Source organism: Canis aureus, chromosome 9, assembly GCF_053574225.1.
Source record: "Canis aureus isolate CA01 chromosome 9, VMU_Caureus_v.1.0, whole genome shotgun sequence".
Lineage (NCBI taxonomy): Eukaryota > Metazoa > Chordata > Mammalia > Carnivora > Canidae > Canis > Canis aureus.
This window is the reverse complement of record NC_135619.1, coordinates 52,310,518-52,325,440: the sequence shown is the minus strand read 5'-3', so window position 1 is coordinate 52,325,440 and position 14,923 is coordinate 52,310,518. Positions and strand designations below refer to the sequence as shown.

General features: G+C 42.4%; 1 protein-coding gene across 2 annotated transcripts in view; it reads right to left on the bottom strand.

Moving 5' to 3' along the window:
* The window catches only part of IFT43 (intraflagellar transport 43), an 82,074-nt gene that overhangs the window by 47,565 nt on the left and 19,586 nt on the right, over positions 1–14,923 (bottom strand). For both annotated transcript variants that reach the window (XM_077910086.1, XM_077910087.1), the window contains one exon: positions 4,097–4,161. In XM_077910086.1, coding sequence (XP_077766212.1) covers positions 4,097–4,161 — 65 coding nt within the window. The remainder of the gene's footprint in view (positions 1–4,096; positions 4,162–14,923) is intronic.

Here is a 14,923-nt window from a genome sequence, read left to right as displayed (position 1 = left end):
GGAGCTGGGATCACCATTTCCTCGCCTCAGTTCCTCTTCAGCCCATACTCTGACTTCTGCCCCAGTGCAAATCACCATAACCACTTTCTCAAAGGCCCCTAGTAAACTCCAAACAGCCAAATCCAAGGCTCTAACCTTGACCTCTACTTGTGTAGACAACCCAAATTGTACCTCTCTTTTTGCCTCTCTTCCAGACTCCCAAACTGTGGAAATTATCTACATGGACCATCACCAGCTTACAAATCATGTCTCTCCTGCATTCCCCATCTGACAGCACCGCCACCTAACCAATCATCGAAGTGAGGTGCCTTGCAGTACCCTTCACTCCTTCCTTTGCCCTGTATCCAACCAATGGCACTTCTACGAACTCTATCTCCAAAACAACTCCAAAGCTCCTCTCCTGTCCATGCTCACACCACTGCCCTCGTCTAACTCTTATCATCCTTCAAACAGAGTATTACCTTCCCAACAGGGCTTCCAACCTTCCATATCTCCACTTCCCACACTGATAGCAAAGTGACCTGATCTGAGAGCAAAAACACTGATGCGATCATTCATTTGTTCAATAAACAGTCACTGAGCACTTATTACAGACTGGCACTATTCGAGGTACTGGGCATATATAAATTAGAGTGTGTCTCCTCTCAAGAAGCTTACTTACATTAGAGAGAAAAAGACTATGACTGTGTACATGCACACAAACACCCACACGTGTATGTATATATGCTTATATGTAACGTGCTGATACATAAAGTAAGAGATGGGAACACAGAGTGACCACAGGTGGTACTTTATATAAACTCAGGTCAGGTAGAGCTTTGTAAGCAAGCTATGGCCACGGTAAGAACTTTGGGATTGACTTTGACTTTGGGGAATGGCACTGGAGGTCTCTGAGGAAACAAGTGAAATGATCTCGCTTATGTTTTAAAAGGTCACTCTGGCCTTTCTAGGGGATAAGATGGAGGGAGAACAGATGCAGGGGGAGACCAGTCAGGACATTCTCAGTTGAGTCAGCGCTAGAAGTGACAGCGGCTGGAGCCAAGCGCTGGCAGCGCAGACAACAGATGTATTTTGTCTGTAGACGTCACCTAGTTTGCTGATGGACTGAACATGTGCTGAGATAAAGAGAGGGGTCCAGAAGGATTCCAAAGTTTATGGTCTGAAGTAATGGGGAAGTCACCATTTGTGGAGATCTGAGGGAGACACTGGGAGATACAGGTTAGGGGATGGGACAAAAGGGGTGACAAGTGAGGGGACTGATTCAGAGACACTATGATTGAATTGTGGATCCAAGCGGAAACATCATGCGGATGACTGGATGTTCAGGAAAAGGACTGGAGGGATATATATTTTGGAGTCATCATTGGGAAGGTGAGCGTTAAACCCCCAGGATGGGTTGAGATCATGCAAGCATATGTGCTGACACTGAAGAGAAGAGATTCAAGGATGAGCTCTGGGTCCCCCAACATTTAGAGAGGTCAGGACTAGGCCACAGACTGGGGAGCCAAACAAGACAATACTTTCAAAAGTAACATACGAAATGGAAAAGCATCTTTTCCCAAGAACAAACTGAGTTGATCTGGACACATCTTTAACATATTCAGTGATATATTCATTTAATATATTTATTTTTGAGACTTCCTTTTGTTCTCTAAGAAGCAAATACAGGGTCTGTCTCATCTCCATATTTCAAAATAAATTCCAGATACTATAAGCACTAAAATCCCCTAATACGGACACCTGGCTCAGTGGTTGAACATCTTTGGCTCAGGGGGTGATCCCGGGGTGCAGGGATCAAGTCCTGCATTGGGTTTCCTACAAGGAGCCTGCTTCTCCCTCTGCCTATGTCTCTGCCTCTCTCTGTGTCTCTCATGAATAAATAAATAAAACCTTTAAACAAAATCCCCTAATATCTTAGGAAAATAGGGCCAGTCTAGAAGACTCTCACTGATAGATGAGACCTACGTTTCAAAGTTATCTTCTTGTTCTTGGTGTGCAATAAAAAGGAGTGCTATGTTTTCTAATGGAAAAAGTGTGGTATTTGCCAGCATGTGAAGAGACAGAAAGACCACTGGAACAGAATAACAAGTCCAAAAGTAAACTCAGGCACATACATAGATGCAGAATATGAACGGGTAGTTTCTAAATTCACCAGAGAGAGATAGATTTTTACAAAAATGGTGGTGGGATCACAGCCATTTGGAGAAAAGGTTAAAACTGATCCATACCTTATACAATAGAATTAATTCTGAATGGATCAGAGATCTAAATTTTTAAAATGAAAGGGTGTGGTCATGTTCCAATAAAACGTGATCTATAAAAACTGCGAGCTAGCTTGTGGGCCAGTTTACTGAATCTTAATATACAGAAACAAGAATAAATTAAAATTGTGTATGTGTATGTTTAATTCTGAAAAAAAAAAAAGTATAGGAAAGATAGACCAGAAACTAATAAAGAGATTACCCATAGAGGATGGATGGGAATGAGATGGAGGGAATAAGGATGGGAGTGAGACATCTCTATGTGTTTCTAAACCATTTTGATATGAGAAGAACATAAAATCACCTGTTCTTGCCAAAAACCTACAACGTGAACCTAATCATGAGGAATCAGAGAATACCAGAATTTAAGACATTCTACAGGACAATGGGATCAACTGCTCAAAAAAGACAATGTATGGGAGAGTAGGGAAGGGATTGGAATTATTTTAGATCGAGAGATATTTTAGATAAGATAAACTTATCTTTATCTAAATAAATGTATCTAGATAAATTTAAATAAAAATCCTTTTAGATAAAAAGGCAGAACTGCCCAACACAATGTGTCAAGTCTGACTGGATTCTGGAGCTATAAAAGACATTTTGGGACAACTGGGTAAATTTAAATATAAACTATTATTAAATATTAAATCATTAGGAAATCACTTGGATGTGATAATCATACTGTGATCATCTGAAGAATGTCCTTAATCTTGAGAGATGCATGCTTAAGTATTTAGAGGTGAAATGTCATGATTCTGCAACTTGTTTTCAAATGATTCAGAGGGAGAAAGTGTGTGTGTGTGAGGGGTTAAGGAAGGGAGGAAAGAATTAGAAAAAAATATGTATTTTTTGAAGGCAACAAGTGCTGAAGGAAATTGTAGACAACAGTAATGTCTATGTTTCAAGAAAAAAAATTCCCTTCCAAAGTCTACCTTAAATAGTTAAACTTGATAGTTGGCCATCCTCTGCTGGTGCAGTAGAATTTTTTTTTTTTTTTTTTTTTTTTTTGGTTTACCTTTCATCTAAGACTTAGTGCAAGGGATTAAAGACCAAAGTGGTTTGCAATCTTATAATTACTAACAAGTAATTCCATCTGTTTAGAAAGTTACTTTGAGAACACAGAATGACGGTCAAAAGGTACAAACTTCCAGTTATAAAATAAGTCAGTCATGGAGATGTAATGTACAGCACGGTGACTACAGTGAATAAACGGTACTACACACCTGAAAGTTGTGAAGAGAGTATATATTAAAGGTTCTCAGCACAAGGAACAAATTTTTTGTGATTATGTATAGTGACCAATGTTAATTATACCCCGTGGTGATCATTTGACAATATATACAAATACTGAATCATTATGCTGTACATCTGAAACCAATAGTGTTATATGGCAATTATACCTCATTAAAAAAAAAAAAAAGAACACAGAATGCTACAATATGGATGAACTTTGAAAATATAAGGCCAAGTGAAAGAAGTCAGTCATAGAATAGTGATTTCATTCGTGTGAAACGTCCACAACAGGCAAGTCATTAGAGACAGGAAGCAGAATGGTGGCTGCCTGGGGTTGGAGAGACCAGGGAGACATGGGAAATAATGGCTAGTGGGTACCGGGTTTCTTTGAAGGGCAGGGGAGTGATAAAAATGTTCTAAAACTGACTGTGATATTGATAGCACAACTCTTGTAAAGCACAAAGAACTGAACTGTACATTTTAAATGGGTGAATTACCCAGAGTAAGAATTATACCTCAATAACATTGTTATAAAAAATTTAAAGAAAAACAACACAAGAACAAAGTGCCCATCTCCACCCTCATGAGCTGCTGGCACTTACTTTGAAGTCTTCATGGAATCATCTGCCCAGCCTCCTTGCCTGCGGGGTGGCTTGGGAGGGGGAGCCTAAAAGGGGACAAGAAGCCAAAATCACAGTCACTCACCATTGGCATTCAGGCATGCAGGTGATTAGGTGAAGGCCACCTCAACCCATATTCTATCAAAATCTTTCAAATAAAAATACAGTAATCTTTCTAATTTACTGTCAAAATCAAGGTGTTTTTGAGCCCTGCTGGTGGGTATATAAAAGCAAGATCTGGAGGGCCATTTGGCAAAGTCTGCTGAAAGCCTTAAAAAGGCCCCATACTTTTTAAGTCAGAGATTCTAATCCAGGGAATTTATCCCAAAGAAAGAATTAGGGACATAGTACCATTTGTGAATAGTAAAAAATTCAAAATAGAAATAGACAGCAATAAGAAATTAAATCATGGACTACACACATGAAAATACTATGTAATAATGAAGAACTGTGGTAAAAAAAAGAATACCTAATGAAATGAGAATGGTCAGTATATGTTAACTTTTAAAAACCATGTACACTGGGTGTTACATGCAACTCATGAATAACTGAACTCTACATCTAAAACTAATGGTATTCTTCTATATGTTGGCTTACTAAATTTAAATAATAAAAAAATGATGAGATGAGCACTGTGTGTTATATTGTATGTTGGCAAATTGAATTTAAATATTTTTTAAATGACAAATAAATAATAATTTAAAAAAACATGTTGTAGGGACGCCTGGGTGGCTCAGCAGTTGAGTATCTGCCTTTAGCTCTGTGAGTGATCCTGCAATCCAGGATCGAGTCCCAGGTCGGGCTCCTTGCAGGAAGCTTGCTTCTCCTTCTTTCTGCCTCTCTTTCTCTCTCTCTCTGTCTCTCGTGAATAAATAAAATCTTTTAAAAAAATGTTGTAAAACAGTGAGCATATGCTTCCAATTTGGTGAAAAAAATTTTAATACATAATATCTAGTGTTAATTAGCTATAAGTACATGAGTGAGAGGGGACACCAGTGGCAGAACTGTAGCCAACTTTTAATTCCCTTCTTTGTGTTCTTGTGCATTTTCTGATTTTTTTTATAATCACCTTATATTACTTTTATAAACAGAAAGGTAATTTTTAAAAAAAGATGAGAGGTTTGCTTAACAGATATAAACTAAATGAGTGGGTTAAAAATCTACTCAGAGTATTTGGGGAGCAGGATTCACCTGCCAAGGATGCATTCAGAAGCCCAAGTACAGGCCTTCTGGCCCATCATATTGCAACTGGAAATCCCAAGGGAACATCAAGCAATCCACTGAGTCAGTCAAGTTGGATAAAAGAGCAAAGAATGCTTCCTATATTCCATTCCCCAGCATTCGCCCAGGACTATTTTTTGAAGTATCAAATTCCTTTTTCTAACAATGGCATAGAATTATAACCGTCAGTCTCAGTCTAAGGAGATGCTTTGATGATGAGTGGATGAAAACATGGGTTGGCCAACTTTTTCTATGAAGGGCGAGGTAGTAAAGATTTTTGATTCTGCGGGCCATAGAGTCTGTGTTCCAACTTGATTCTGATACTGTAGGGCAATAAACAGCTATGGACAAGAAGTAAACAAACAGGTGTCTTTGTGTTGCAATAAAACTTTATAAAAACAAGCAGTGGTCCAATATAGCAGGAAGGATGTGGTTTGCATAAACTTGGACAAAAATGTGTCATTGCAACATCCTTTTAAATTTATCACTCAAAGCCTAACTTGTAACTTTTTAAGAAAACATCCTCTCAACATGCCAAAATACCTTTATGCTTTTGATATTTTATTTTGCACCAAGATACATTTCCTTTCTGGCTTCTCTAGTAGCACCGCAGCCTGCCAAGGACATGCTCTATCTAGATAACGGGCTTTTCTCCAGGGTGAGCCAGAATCTGCTGGAAATGCCTGACCGAGAAGAAACCACGTCCTAGAATGCCTGCATCCAACTCAGCTCCAGGAAATGTTAAGTAGCACTTTACAGAAAACAAACTTGAGTTTTCTATGCTAGAGGCAGGTAATGGAGCTACCTGAGAGGACTCTGTTTGAAATGACATAAATGCAGAAGTGGAAAACAAGCTTTTGTTTATCTCTACCAGAGGGATATCCAAAGAAGATATACCAAGAGATGCTCACCGCTGGTTCCCAGTCCACACATCTTTATCTGGTGCACCTGCCACCCATACTCACCCATGCTTAGGCCAGAAGGGGAAGCCTGCTCCAAGACCCCCATGCCCTTAGACACTGACTGAATCAGGGGTGCACCAGTGTGATCCCATTGGAACCAATCAATTTCTCTCTCCTAGGAATCCAGAATTGAAGCTCAGAGGTTAAACTGTTTGGGCAGCATGAGCACTGGAACTGTAAGGACGAGCTGGAATCAGAATACACCCAAAGTACCACAAGTCAAAGTTGTATATAAGCACAAACTGACAATCTTGTCTTACTGAGCTCCTACTGTGTGTAAGGCACTGTGCCAGGGAGACCCGAAATGTTAAAAAGAGAACTGAATGGAACCACATCAGGCCCCTTGAGGATGTTTTAAAGCATTCTGGCCTACAGGCCATCTTCCCTGTGCTTCTGCAGGGAATATCCCATATTTCTTTACCCAAGGACAGAACCATCTTGTGTTAATGAACATTCCTGAATTTGGAGGTCACAGACCTGTGGCCACACGTTGTGTTTAGCCAGACAGTGTTTTTGTGTGTTTTCATTCTAAAATTTAAGCCACTGTTTTGAAAAATTGGAAGATTTCCATATAAGATGTCATTTTCCAGCTTCTCTTGAAAACTCTAAGAGCCAATCATGTTGGGGCTGCTAAGTAGCAGCTGCCCCTGCAGATAGGACCTGTGTATTCTAGGTCCCCACCCTCCCTCTCTGCCTCCTTCCTGCTAAAGTCAAGTGCCAACTGCCACCTATTCCTATTGCTCTTGTGCTGCTGCTTGTCTTCCAGTACAGAATTGTCTCTGCATGCCTACGTCCAGCAGAAGTGGGAACATGAAAGCTAGGCCAGGCACTTTGAGAAAAATGGGCAAGAGCATATGTCTTGGCTGGAAGCATGAGCTTACCTTACGACTTCAGTGTGCACGCTGAAGGGATGCCTGTGTCTTACCCCTGGCCCCATGTCACTCCCGGAGGCTACCTGCCCAGCTCCCCCATAGGCAGCTGGGCATGTGACCTCTGAGCTACACTCTCCGAGCTGGGCTCCTCTGCTTTCTTCTCTTTGCTCTGGGTGTTGGGAAGCATGGAACAAACCAAGTCAAATCCAAGGTGCCACATGGTCAGGGTATCCAAGTCTACCTGGAGCTTTGCCAGCACTGTGAGATGCTGGGAGTCCATAAGAAGGCAGGGGGCCCGTGTGGCATTGGCAGGGTAGCCCTCCTTGTCCTGTGATCTCTGCGGTTTTCTACTGCAGGGTGTGGGTGCCAACTGTAATGGAAGGAACAGAGACTGGACCGAAGAGGCTGTGAGAGGTGACGCAGCATGGAAAAGGTGCACAAGCAACATACACGTCTGTCAAAATGCACTCTTCTGAGAAACTGCTTAACTGTGGGACTCAATCAGTCGCTGTACAGTAAGTGCTTAGAGCAATGCCTGGCATGTCAGTACTCTATCTTCCTTGTTACCACTGCCGTCATCATCATTATTACTAATGTCAATATACGAAAGGTTACACTGTAGGTAATAAAATATACTACCATTTGGAAAAAAGAAAAAAAAAAAGACTTCTCTGAGCCTGGCCTGAGCTGTCGCTTTGACTACTAAGGGACACTATGTGGTTAATAAAGCTCTCTAAGGTTCTAAAAACCAAAATGACCAGTTTTATCTCCTTTAACCACAAATCCCAGGAAGCCATGACTGGGGGGGGGGAGGGCAGGGGCAGTGAGTACAAATCCCTTCCCGCCAGAGGCAGCACAAAGACACTCTCTCGTGCTCCTCCCGTTACAAAATGGGACCAGCTGCTACATTAGGACGGCAGTTTCAAAACAAAAAGATCACCACATAAGAGTCACACCTCCACACTCCACAGGACTGAAAAACTGCTTCCAAAATCAGGGTTTTCCCACAAGTGACTGAAGACTTCAAGAGCTGACATGATGTCATAAAAACTGTGTTAAGCTACTCTTCCCTGAGATGACAAGAAATTCTCTGGGCAGAGTGGGGCCGAGGCCTGTTCTCCCTACTAGGAGTCTCGGCCAAACTCAGGAGACAGTGCAGGGGCACATGGGAGACCAGAGGGGCGTGCAGAACATGCTCTCTGCAAGCAAGGGCTGGGACATGAAGCCGGAGTTGTCTCCTCCCTCATGGGAAATCCTTATGCTCAGTCTAGGACTTTGGGTCCCAGGGTAAAAACTTTTTTTTTTTTTTAATACTCCCTCCTATGAGTCTTGTTATGGCCACCCACGATTACCCTGTCTAGATGAAACAGACTTAATTGATCACTATTAAGTTATGAAGGCTCTTCCCCAGAATCTAACTTCCTTCCCCATGTGGGGAACTGGGCACTGTCCTACGTGCGTGGGATGAGATGGAAAAAGCAGATGTCACCTGTGTCCTTAAATGTTGCCCCTGTTCAGTGAGGCAGAGAAGAGGCCACATTCGCATGCATCGGGTGTGTATCAACTCCATGTGACGGCACGTCAGGCTCACTTGAAAACTTAGGAGCCTGCATCAGAGGTAGGAGGCAGGTGTCAGGGATGGAGACAGGGGTTTATTCTAGGGACAAGCTGCATTCAAGGTCCAAAGACAAGCTGAGGGGGAATCTCTCAACCATGGTGCAGTTCCCCTGAATTTTGCAGTTTTCTTTTTTTTCTTTTTTTTTTTTTTTTTAATTTTGCAGTTTTCTTGCCATCTCTGGTGGTTTTACCAGAATACTTTCTCCAAGGTCATCATGAAGACAGAACGCAGTACACAACTGAAGACTAAACAGAAATGTGCCAGGCCAGGAAGTGCTGAGGACAAGGAGAGTGAAAGGAAACCTCACAGATTTCAAATACAAACAGATGAAAAGGAAAATCATTTCTAAAGGACCTAGATTCAAGGTATAGGGATTCCAGGATGGCACATAACACTGGGCGACAGCCAACACTATTCACTGATCGTCAGGGGTAGAAGTCCCTGGGAAACTCCTGGGGGTGGGGGGGGAGGGAGCAGTTTGGCAACTCTTACTTTACAATGCACGCCAGAAGTGGAAGCGGATGCAACGTGATCATAATGCAGCGGTTTGACCTAAGGTGCAAATGATCTGTCTGAAATGTAAGGAGATGACTGGCTTCTAGCAGTGTAATTCGAAAGGTCTGGCAGGTCCTTTGCATGGACAGTCCAGCCTGTGAGTACTTGGCTGCCCCTCCTAAGAGCTATGATGACATCTAAATACTTAGGAAGCCCTGTTTCAAAAAGCATGCCACAGCTTTCTCTCAGGGTGATCTGAAACACAGAACACACTCATAGGCCACACCACTCCTGCTGCCCCTTTTAGGACCAGCCCAGCCAGAACTCTGCTTCCCCTTTCCCAAGGTGACAGATGAGATGCTGGGGGATTTTAGGGGCCTGCATGCGTTCCCCAGCCTGACCATCGGAGCTCTGGTCCCTGCCTGGAGTGGTGCAAAGTTATAACCCTTTCGTTATGGGCCTTTGGTTTGGGGCCAGGGGTCCTTCCCTCTCCTGCCTATCAGGTCTGGGTAGGACAAGAGGACATGAATGTATGGGTTTTTTTTAAGATTTTATTTATTTATTCATGAGAGAGAGAGAAAGAGAGAGAGGCAGAGACACAGGCAGAGAAAGAAGCAGGCTCCATACAGAGAGCCTGACACGGGACCTGATCCCGGGTCTCCAGGACCACGCCCCGGGCCAAAGGCGGCGCTAAACTGTTGGGCCACCCGGGCTGCCCGAATGTATGATTTATTTGCTCTCAAATATTATGTGTCTGAGTTCTCTGTGTAATGACCCGGGCATTTAAAGGAAAAGGAATTTACTCTTCATTCATCCTCTAAACTAGAAACTCACTCTTTAGGCAGGCTAAGATAGTGTGAGTCCTGGTATTTTTTCTCATGGAGCCCAGCAACTCCAGAATCCTTCAAGCACTTGGGAAGATATTACCAATCTGAGTCATGACTTTGGAAGAAGTCTGTTTGCTATCCCCGTGTTAGGAGGAGGGAAAACAAATATAACAAAACAAACAAAAATCCACCCTGGATGCAGTGAAAGGGGGGACAGCTCAAGTGATCTTAAAAGCCAGAAAGAAGACCTGATTCTAGATTTCAAAAGTCCTGGTTTCTCCTTTACATTGCTCTGAAACACAGAGGCATAGCCCCAAGACATCTGCTGGGAAAACCATTTCCAATTTGGGCAGACTTACTGCCAGGTAACACTATCCAAACTTGCTTTAAGAAGGATAGAGTCTTAAAATGTGCAACACCACGAGGGCCAGAAATAGGAACGGGTGACAGTAGCCCGCAGGCAGTGCATCCCGCGTGTTCTCTCTTGAAAGCTGGAGTCACGTCTCCGAGTGTGGGAAATGAGCACTGCCTGCTGGGGCTGCCGCCTGATGGACGGAGGGGGCAGGACCCCGCATAGCTCCTGAAGAGAAGCAAAAATGTGCTCTCTCCAAAAATAAACAGGGGGCAGGAGAGACTGAGAGTAAAGAGTTGGAAGCACGTGACCAGTGGTTGCGGTCCTGAAATACCAGCATTCTACAAAAAGGAGCCTGTGAGATGCAGGGAGCAGGCGATTCAGGAAACAGCCGCTTTATATGGCCTTATCCGAATGGGCCAGGATTCAAGGAACTGGAATTACTCTGTCACAGGGAGCCTTTAGGGCCAGACTTGCTTCTGATCTTTATATGGTTCCCCCAGATTCTTAAGATGCCGAAATAGAAAAAGATGCTGCAGTGCCAAAAAAGGAGTCTTTTGGGTTTAGAAACTTCTCACACACTCTCGAAAGTCCCGGAGAAACCCCTACAGTATGAATCAGTCCCAAATCCAAACGGCAACCTGTTTCAAAAATTCAGTGCAAACACACACATAAATTCCCAACAGCAAAGACATTCAGTTAGGCAAGATGTTGTAGACTTCACACCACCCTTCTATCTCCCAGCTCGTAGGGCCAACCCAGCTCCCATGTTCAACCCTTGATTGTTGGCTAAAAGCAAACTTCTCTTCCTGTCTCTAGCAACCTGACAAAAGAGCCAAGAAAGGTGTTCTTATATCCTTGATGATAGACAAGACTAACACTGATTAAGGACATGGGTACAACACAGGGGCTGGTGTGCATTCCTCAGACCTGTCCTCCAAGCCCACTTCCATCTCTGCCAACTTCTGCCTCCAGCCTCCACCCTGGATGTGACAACTAATGCACCATAGCTCAGTTTCTCCATCATGGATTTAAGGTCATGGAAGGTAATGGATATCATCTAAACTAAAAAGTGAACCCCTGGGAGTAAGCATAGCTCTTTCAAGATGAAATAGACATAACAAAATGTAAAATCTGTTTTAAGTATAAGAAAGAAACTTGGGTGTCAGTAGATGTTAAAGCCATTGGGTGAAAGATTGATTGATGGGGCACTAGACATTCTCATGGTGCCAAAGAATCTCCCTATACATCACGTGTAGTCACAAGGGAGAAAATGTTCCTTCACAACAGAGATACTTATCATGACCCTAACTCACTGATCAAACTTGGCAGCATTACCAGTGGGAGGTGAGGCGCTGCCACTCGAAGCACACAGCACCACCTGGGAAAAACTCCTGCTGCTAATGTTCATCAAGCCTTCTGATGTGATTTCCAGCTTACTGCAAGAATAAGAGTGAGAGCAGGAAGGAAGAATCAGACAAATCCAACGCGGGGGGTACTCTATAGGACAACTGGCCCAAAAAGTCAATACCACTAAAAAGGTGTGTTTGTTGGGGAGACTATTCTAAATTAAGAGAGACTTAAGAGAAATGCAATGAAATGGTTCTTGATTAGATACTGATTTGAAAAAAATAGCCATAAAAGACATGTGAGGGGCACTTGGGTGGCTTGGTTGGTTGAGCATCTGCCTTCAGCTCATGTCATGATCCCTATCTTGGGCTCCCTGCTCAGTGGGGAGTCTGCTTCTTCCTCCTGTCTTCTCCTGTGTGCTCTTTCTCTCAAATAAATAAATAAATCCTTTTTAAAAAATAGAAGACATTTGATGACAATTGGGGAAAATGAATACGGACCGAGTAATAGTAGATGATGTTAGAGAACTGCGAACACTGTTGGGTGTGGAATTGTGGATTTTTATGAAAACATCCTCATTTTTTAGAGATAGGTACTAAAGTATTAAAGTGATATGTCATGATGTTTGCTTTGAAATAATTCAGCAAAAAAATATGACACATAAATATATATTTTAAAATAGTTTATAAATTATATTCATGCGAATATAGCTGTTATTGGTAATAGTGGAAGCTAGGTGGTCAGTATATGTTGTTCATTGTACTATTGTGTTTATTGTGTCTGTTTTTCTGGATGTTTATGATTTTAATGTAAAGTTAAAAAAAGAAGGAAATCAGATATATAAAGTTTAGGTTAACAAAAGAGACAAAAGGCAGAGATGATGATGAGGAGGGGCACAATGAGGGTTGTTCATGAATCTATCTGTTCAGGAAAGACCCATGCTGAATAGGGACAGATATTCTTCACTTCATAGCTGGGAATTCTTAACATCAACACCCTGAGGACCAGAAAACAACTCTACACCCCAAATCTCTGGTCTTGAGATCCCTGTCAGAGCTACCAGTGACAGAAGAATGAGCTTTCTATACAAAGTGCTTCTTTACACCCTCCCCCAAAATTCAACTTACTGTGGATTATATTTTAGTTGTGTATATATACAGGTACGTGAAATTTGGGTAAGAAAAAAATGTAGTGGAAAGAACACTAGATTGGACACCAAGTAATCTAGGTCCTAGTCCTGATTTTACCACTGACTAGTTCCATGATTCTGGATTTTCACTCAAGCTAGAAAGGATTCCTCTCAGTGCTATAATTTTGTGATCCTAGGAGTCTATTAATTATGGTATTTTCAGTTCAAGGAGAAAGGATATAGGCTAATAGATATATATGATGATAGAATATTTATCATCGGTTTGAGCTGGTATGAAGGAGATGGAGACAAAAAGAGAAGACTAGGTACAGAGAAAAGTGAGAATAAGCAAAAAGACTTGGATCGATGGCAAATAAGCCAATCTAGGCAATGACAAAGAATATACTAATTCATAGCTAATGATAATAATACTAGCCAACATCCCTTGAGGGTTTGCTACATGCCATAGCTTTCGCAGGATTGCTCTACAGAATCCTCATGCCACCACACACCACATTCACCAATGAAGAAAATGAAACTGAGAGGTTGACTCACCTACAGTCATCCTGTTGGAAAGTCACAGAGCAAAGATTCAAGTCTAAGTCTCTGACACCAAAGCTTGGCACTCAATCGGGTGATACATGAATTCCTGGACATTAGATGCATGCCAGCTAGAATAGGCTTGAAAAGACAGAGGAGCTACAGAAAAGACTGTCTGGGCTGAAACAAAAATTCCTAATAATGAGAGAGACTAGAATGACAAGGGTAAAGCTTGGGAAGACCAAACCAAAAGGACCATCTCCTTCCTTTACTTCCTGGGCACAGGGTAAGATGTTTCTGCTCATGACATTGTGTGTTCAATAAGATGAGAAGACCAGAAAGTAGCTTGGTCGGACCCTTACCTCTTTGGTGCAGTCAGCCGAAAGATGGGTTAAGGGTAAAGTCAGGATTAAGAAGCGATGCCAAAAATAAACTATACTGTCATTGAGCACTGGGCCAAACCATATTAAGACGAGTTCAATATAAATCTTCTAACTTAAAAAGTGGCTGTCTCACTGCATGTCACAAGATATGCTCCCCAGACCAACAGAGCAGTAGGTTGAAGAATGAGTAACTAAATATGGGGAGAAGGGAGTTTGCCAGAAAGAAGGAAATGGGACAAGCCATAGTTTTAAAGGAGGGGTGGAGGGACAGGTTGCAGGGAAAGGAGGGAGAGTCCTGGTTTCAAATTCTAGGATCGTCACTTTCTGGCTGTACAGACTTGAGCTAGTCATGTCTTCACTCAGCCTTCTTTTCCTCGTGTGAAACACAACAATGGTCCTGAGTTTCTTACAGATCCACTGTTAACACTAGAGACCATCTCTGGCACAGAGCACACAGTAAATGGTGGTGCTAGTGGCTGCCATACTATTTATCAGAATTCAGAATTCATAATGGTAATAAAATGCACACTTTGGAGCCAAGAATCTTGAATGCCTAGGGTTGAGACAACAGGAAGTCTCTGTCAGACAAACACTGCAGAGACCTTTAGCTGGGGCTGCCTTGCACAAGTTTCCTTCCAAGGATCCAATTCTTACCTATTCCAGCCTCCCTGAAGACAGAGAAATTCTTTAAAGTTACCTGAATCAAGAAGAGGAAGCCACAGTTCTGCTGCTCACTGAGAAATAAATGTGATGCTTAGGACAATCACAGTGTCTGGCAATTACTCTGGTGGTGTCACACTTCACCAAATATTCCCACATACTCTGTAATAAAAGACCCATATCCCATTTCCCATATCTCAGTACACGGTCATCAAACTGCCCACTTCAAATGACTCATGAGTTGGGGCTGCCAGCAGTTTGCTGAAGTGGCTGATCCAAAGAGAACATATTTCGGCCTCAAAAATCATTCTTAAAATTCACCCTGGATTTTTCCACCTTGGATGGTATCCTCTTAATCTCATTTCTGCCCCTCTGGGTCATCCTAAAGCAGCTGTTCCCT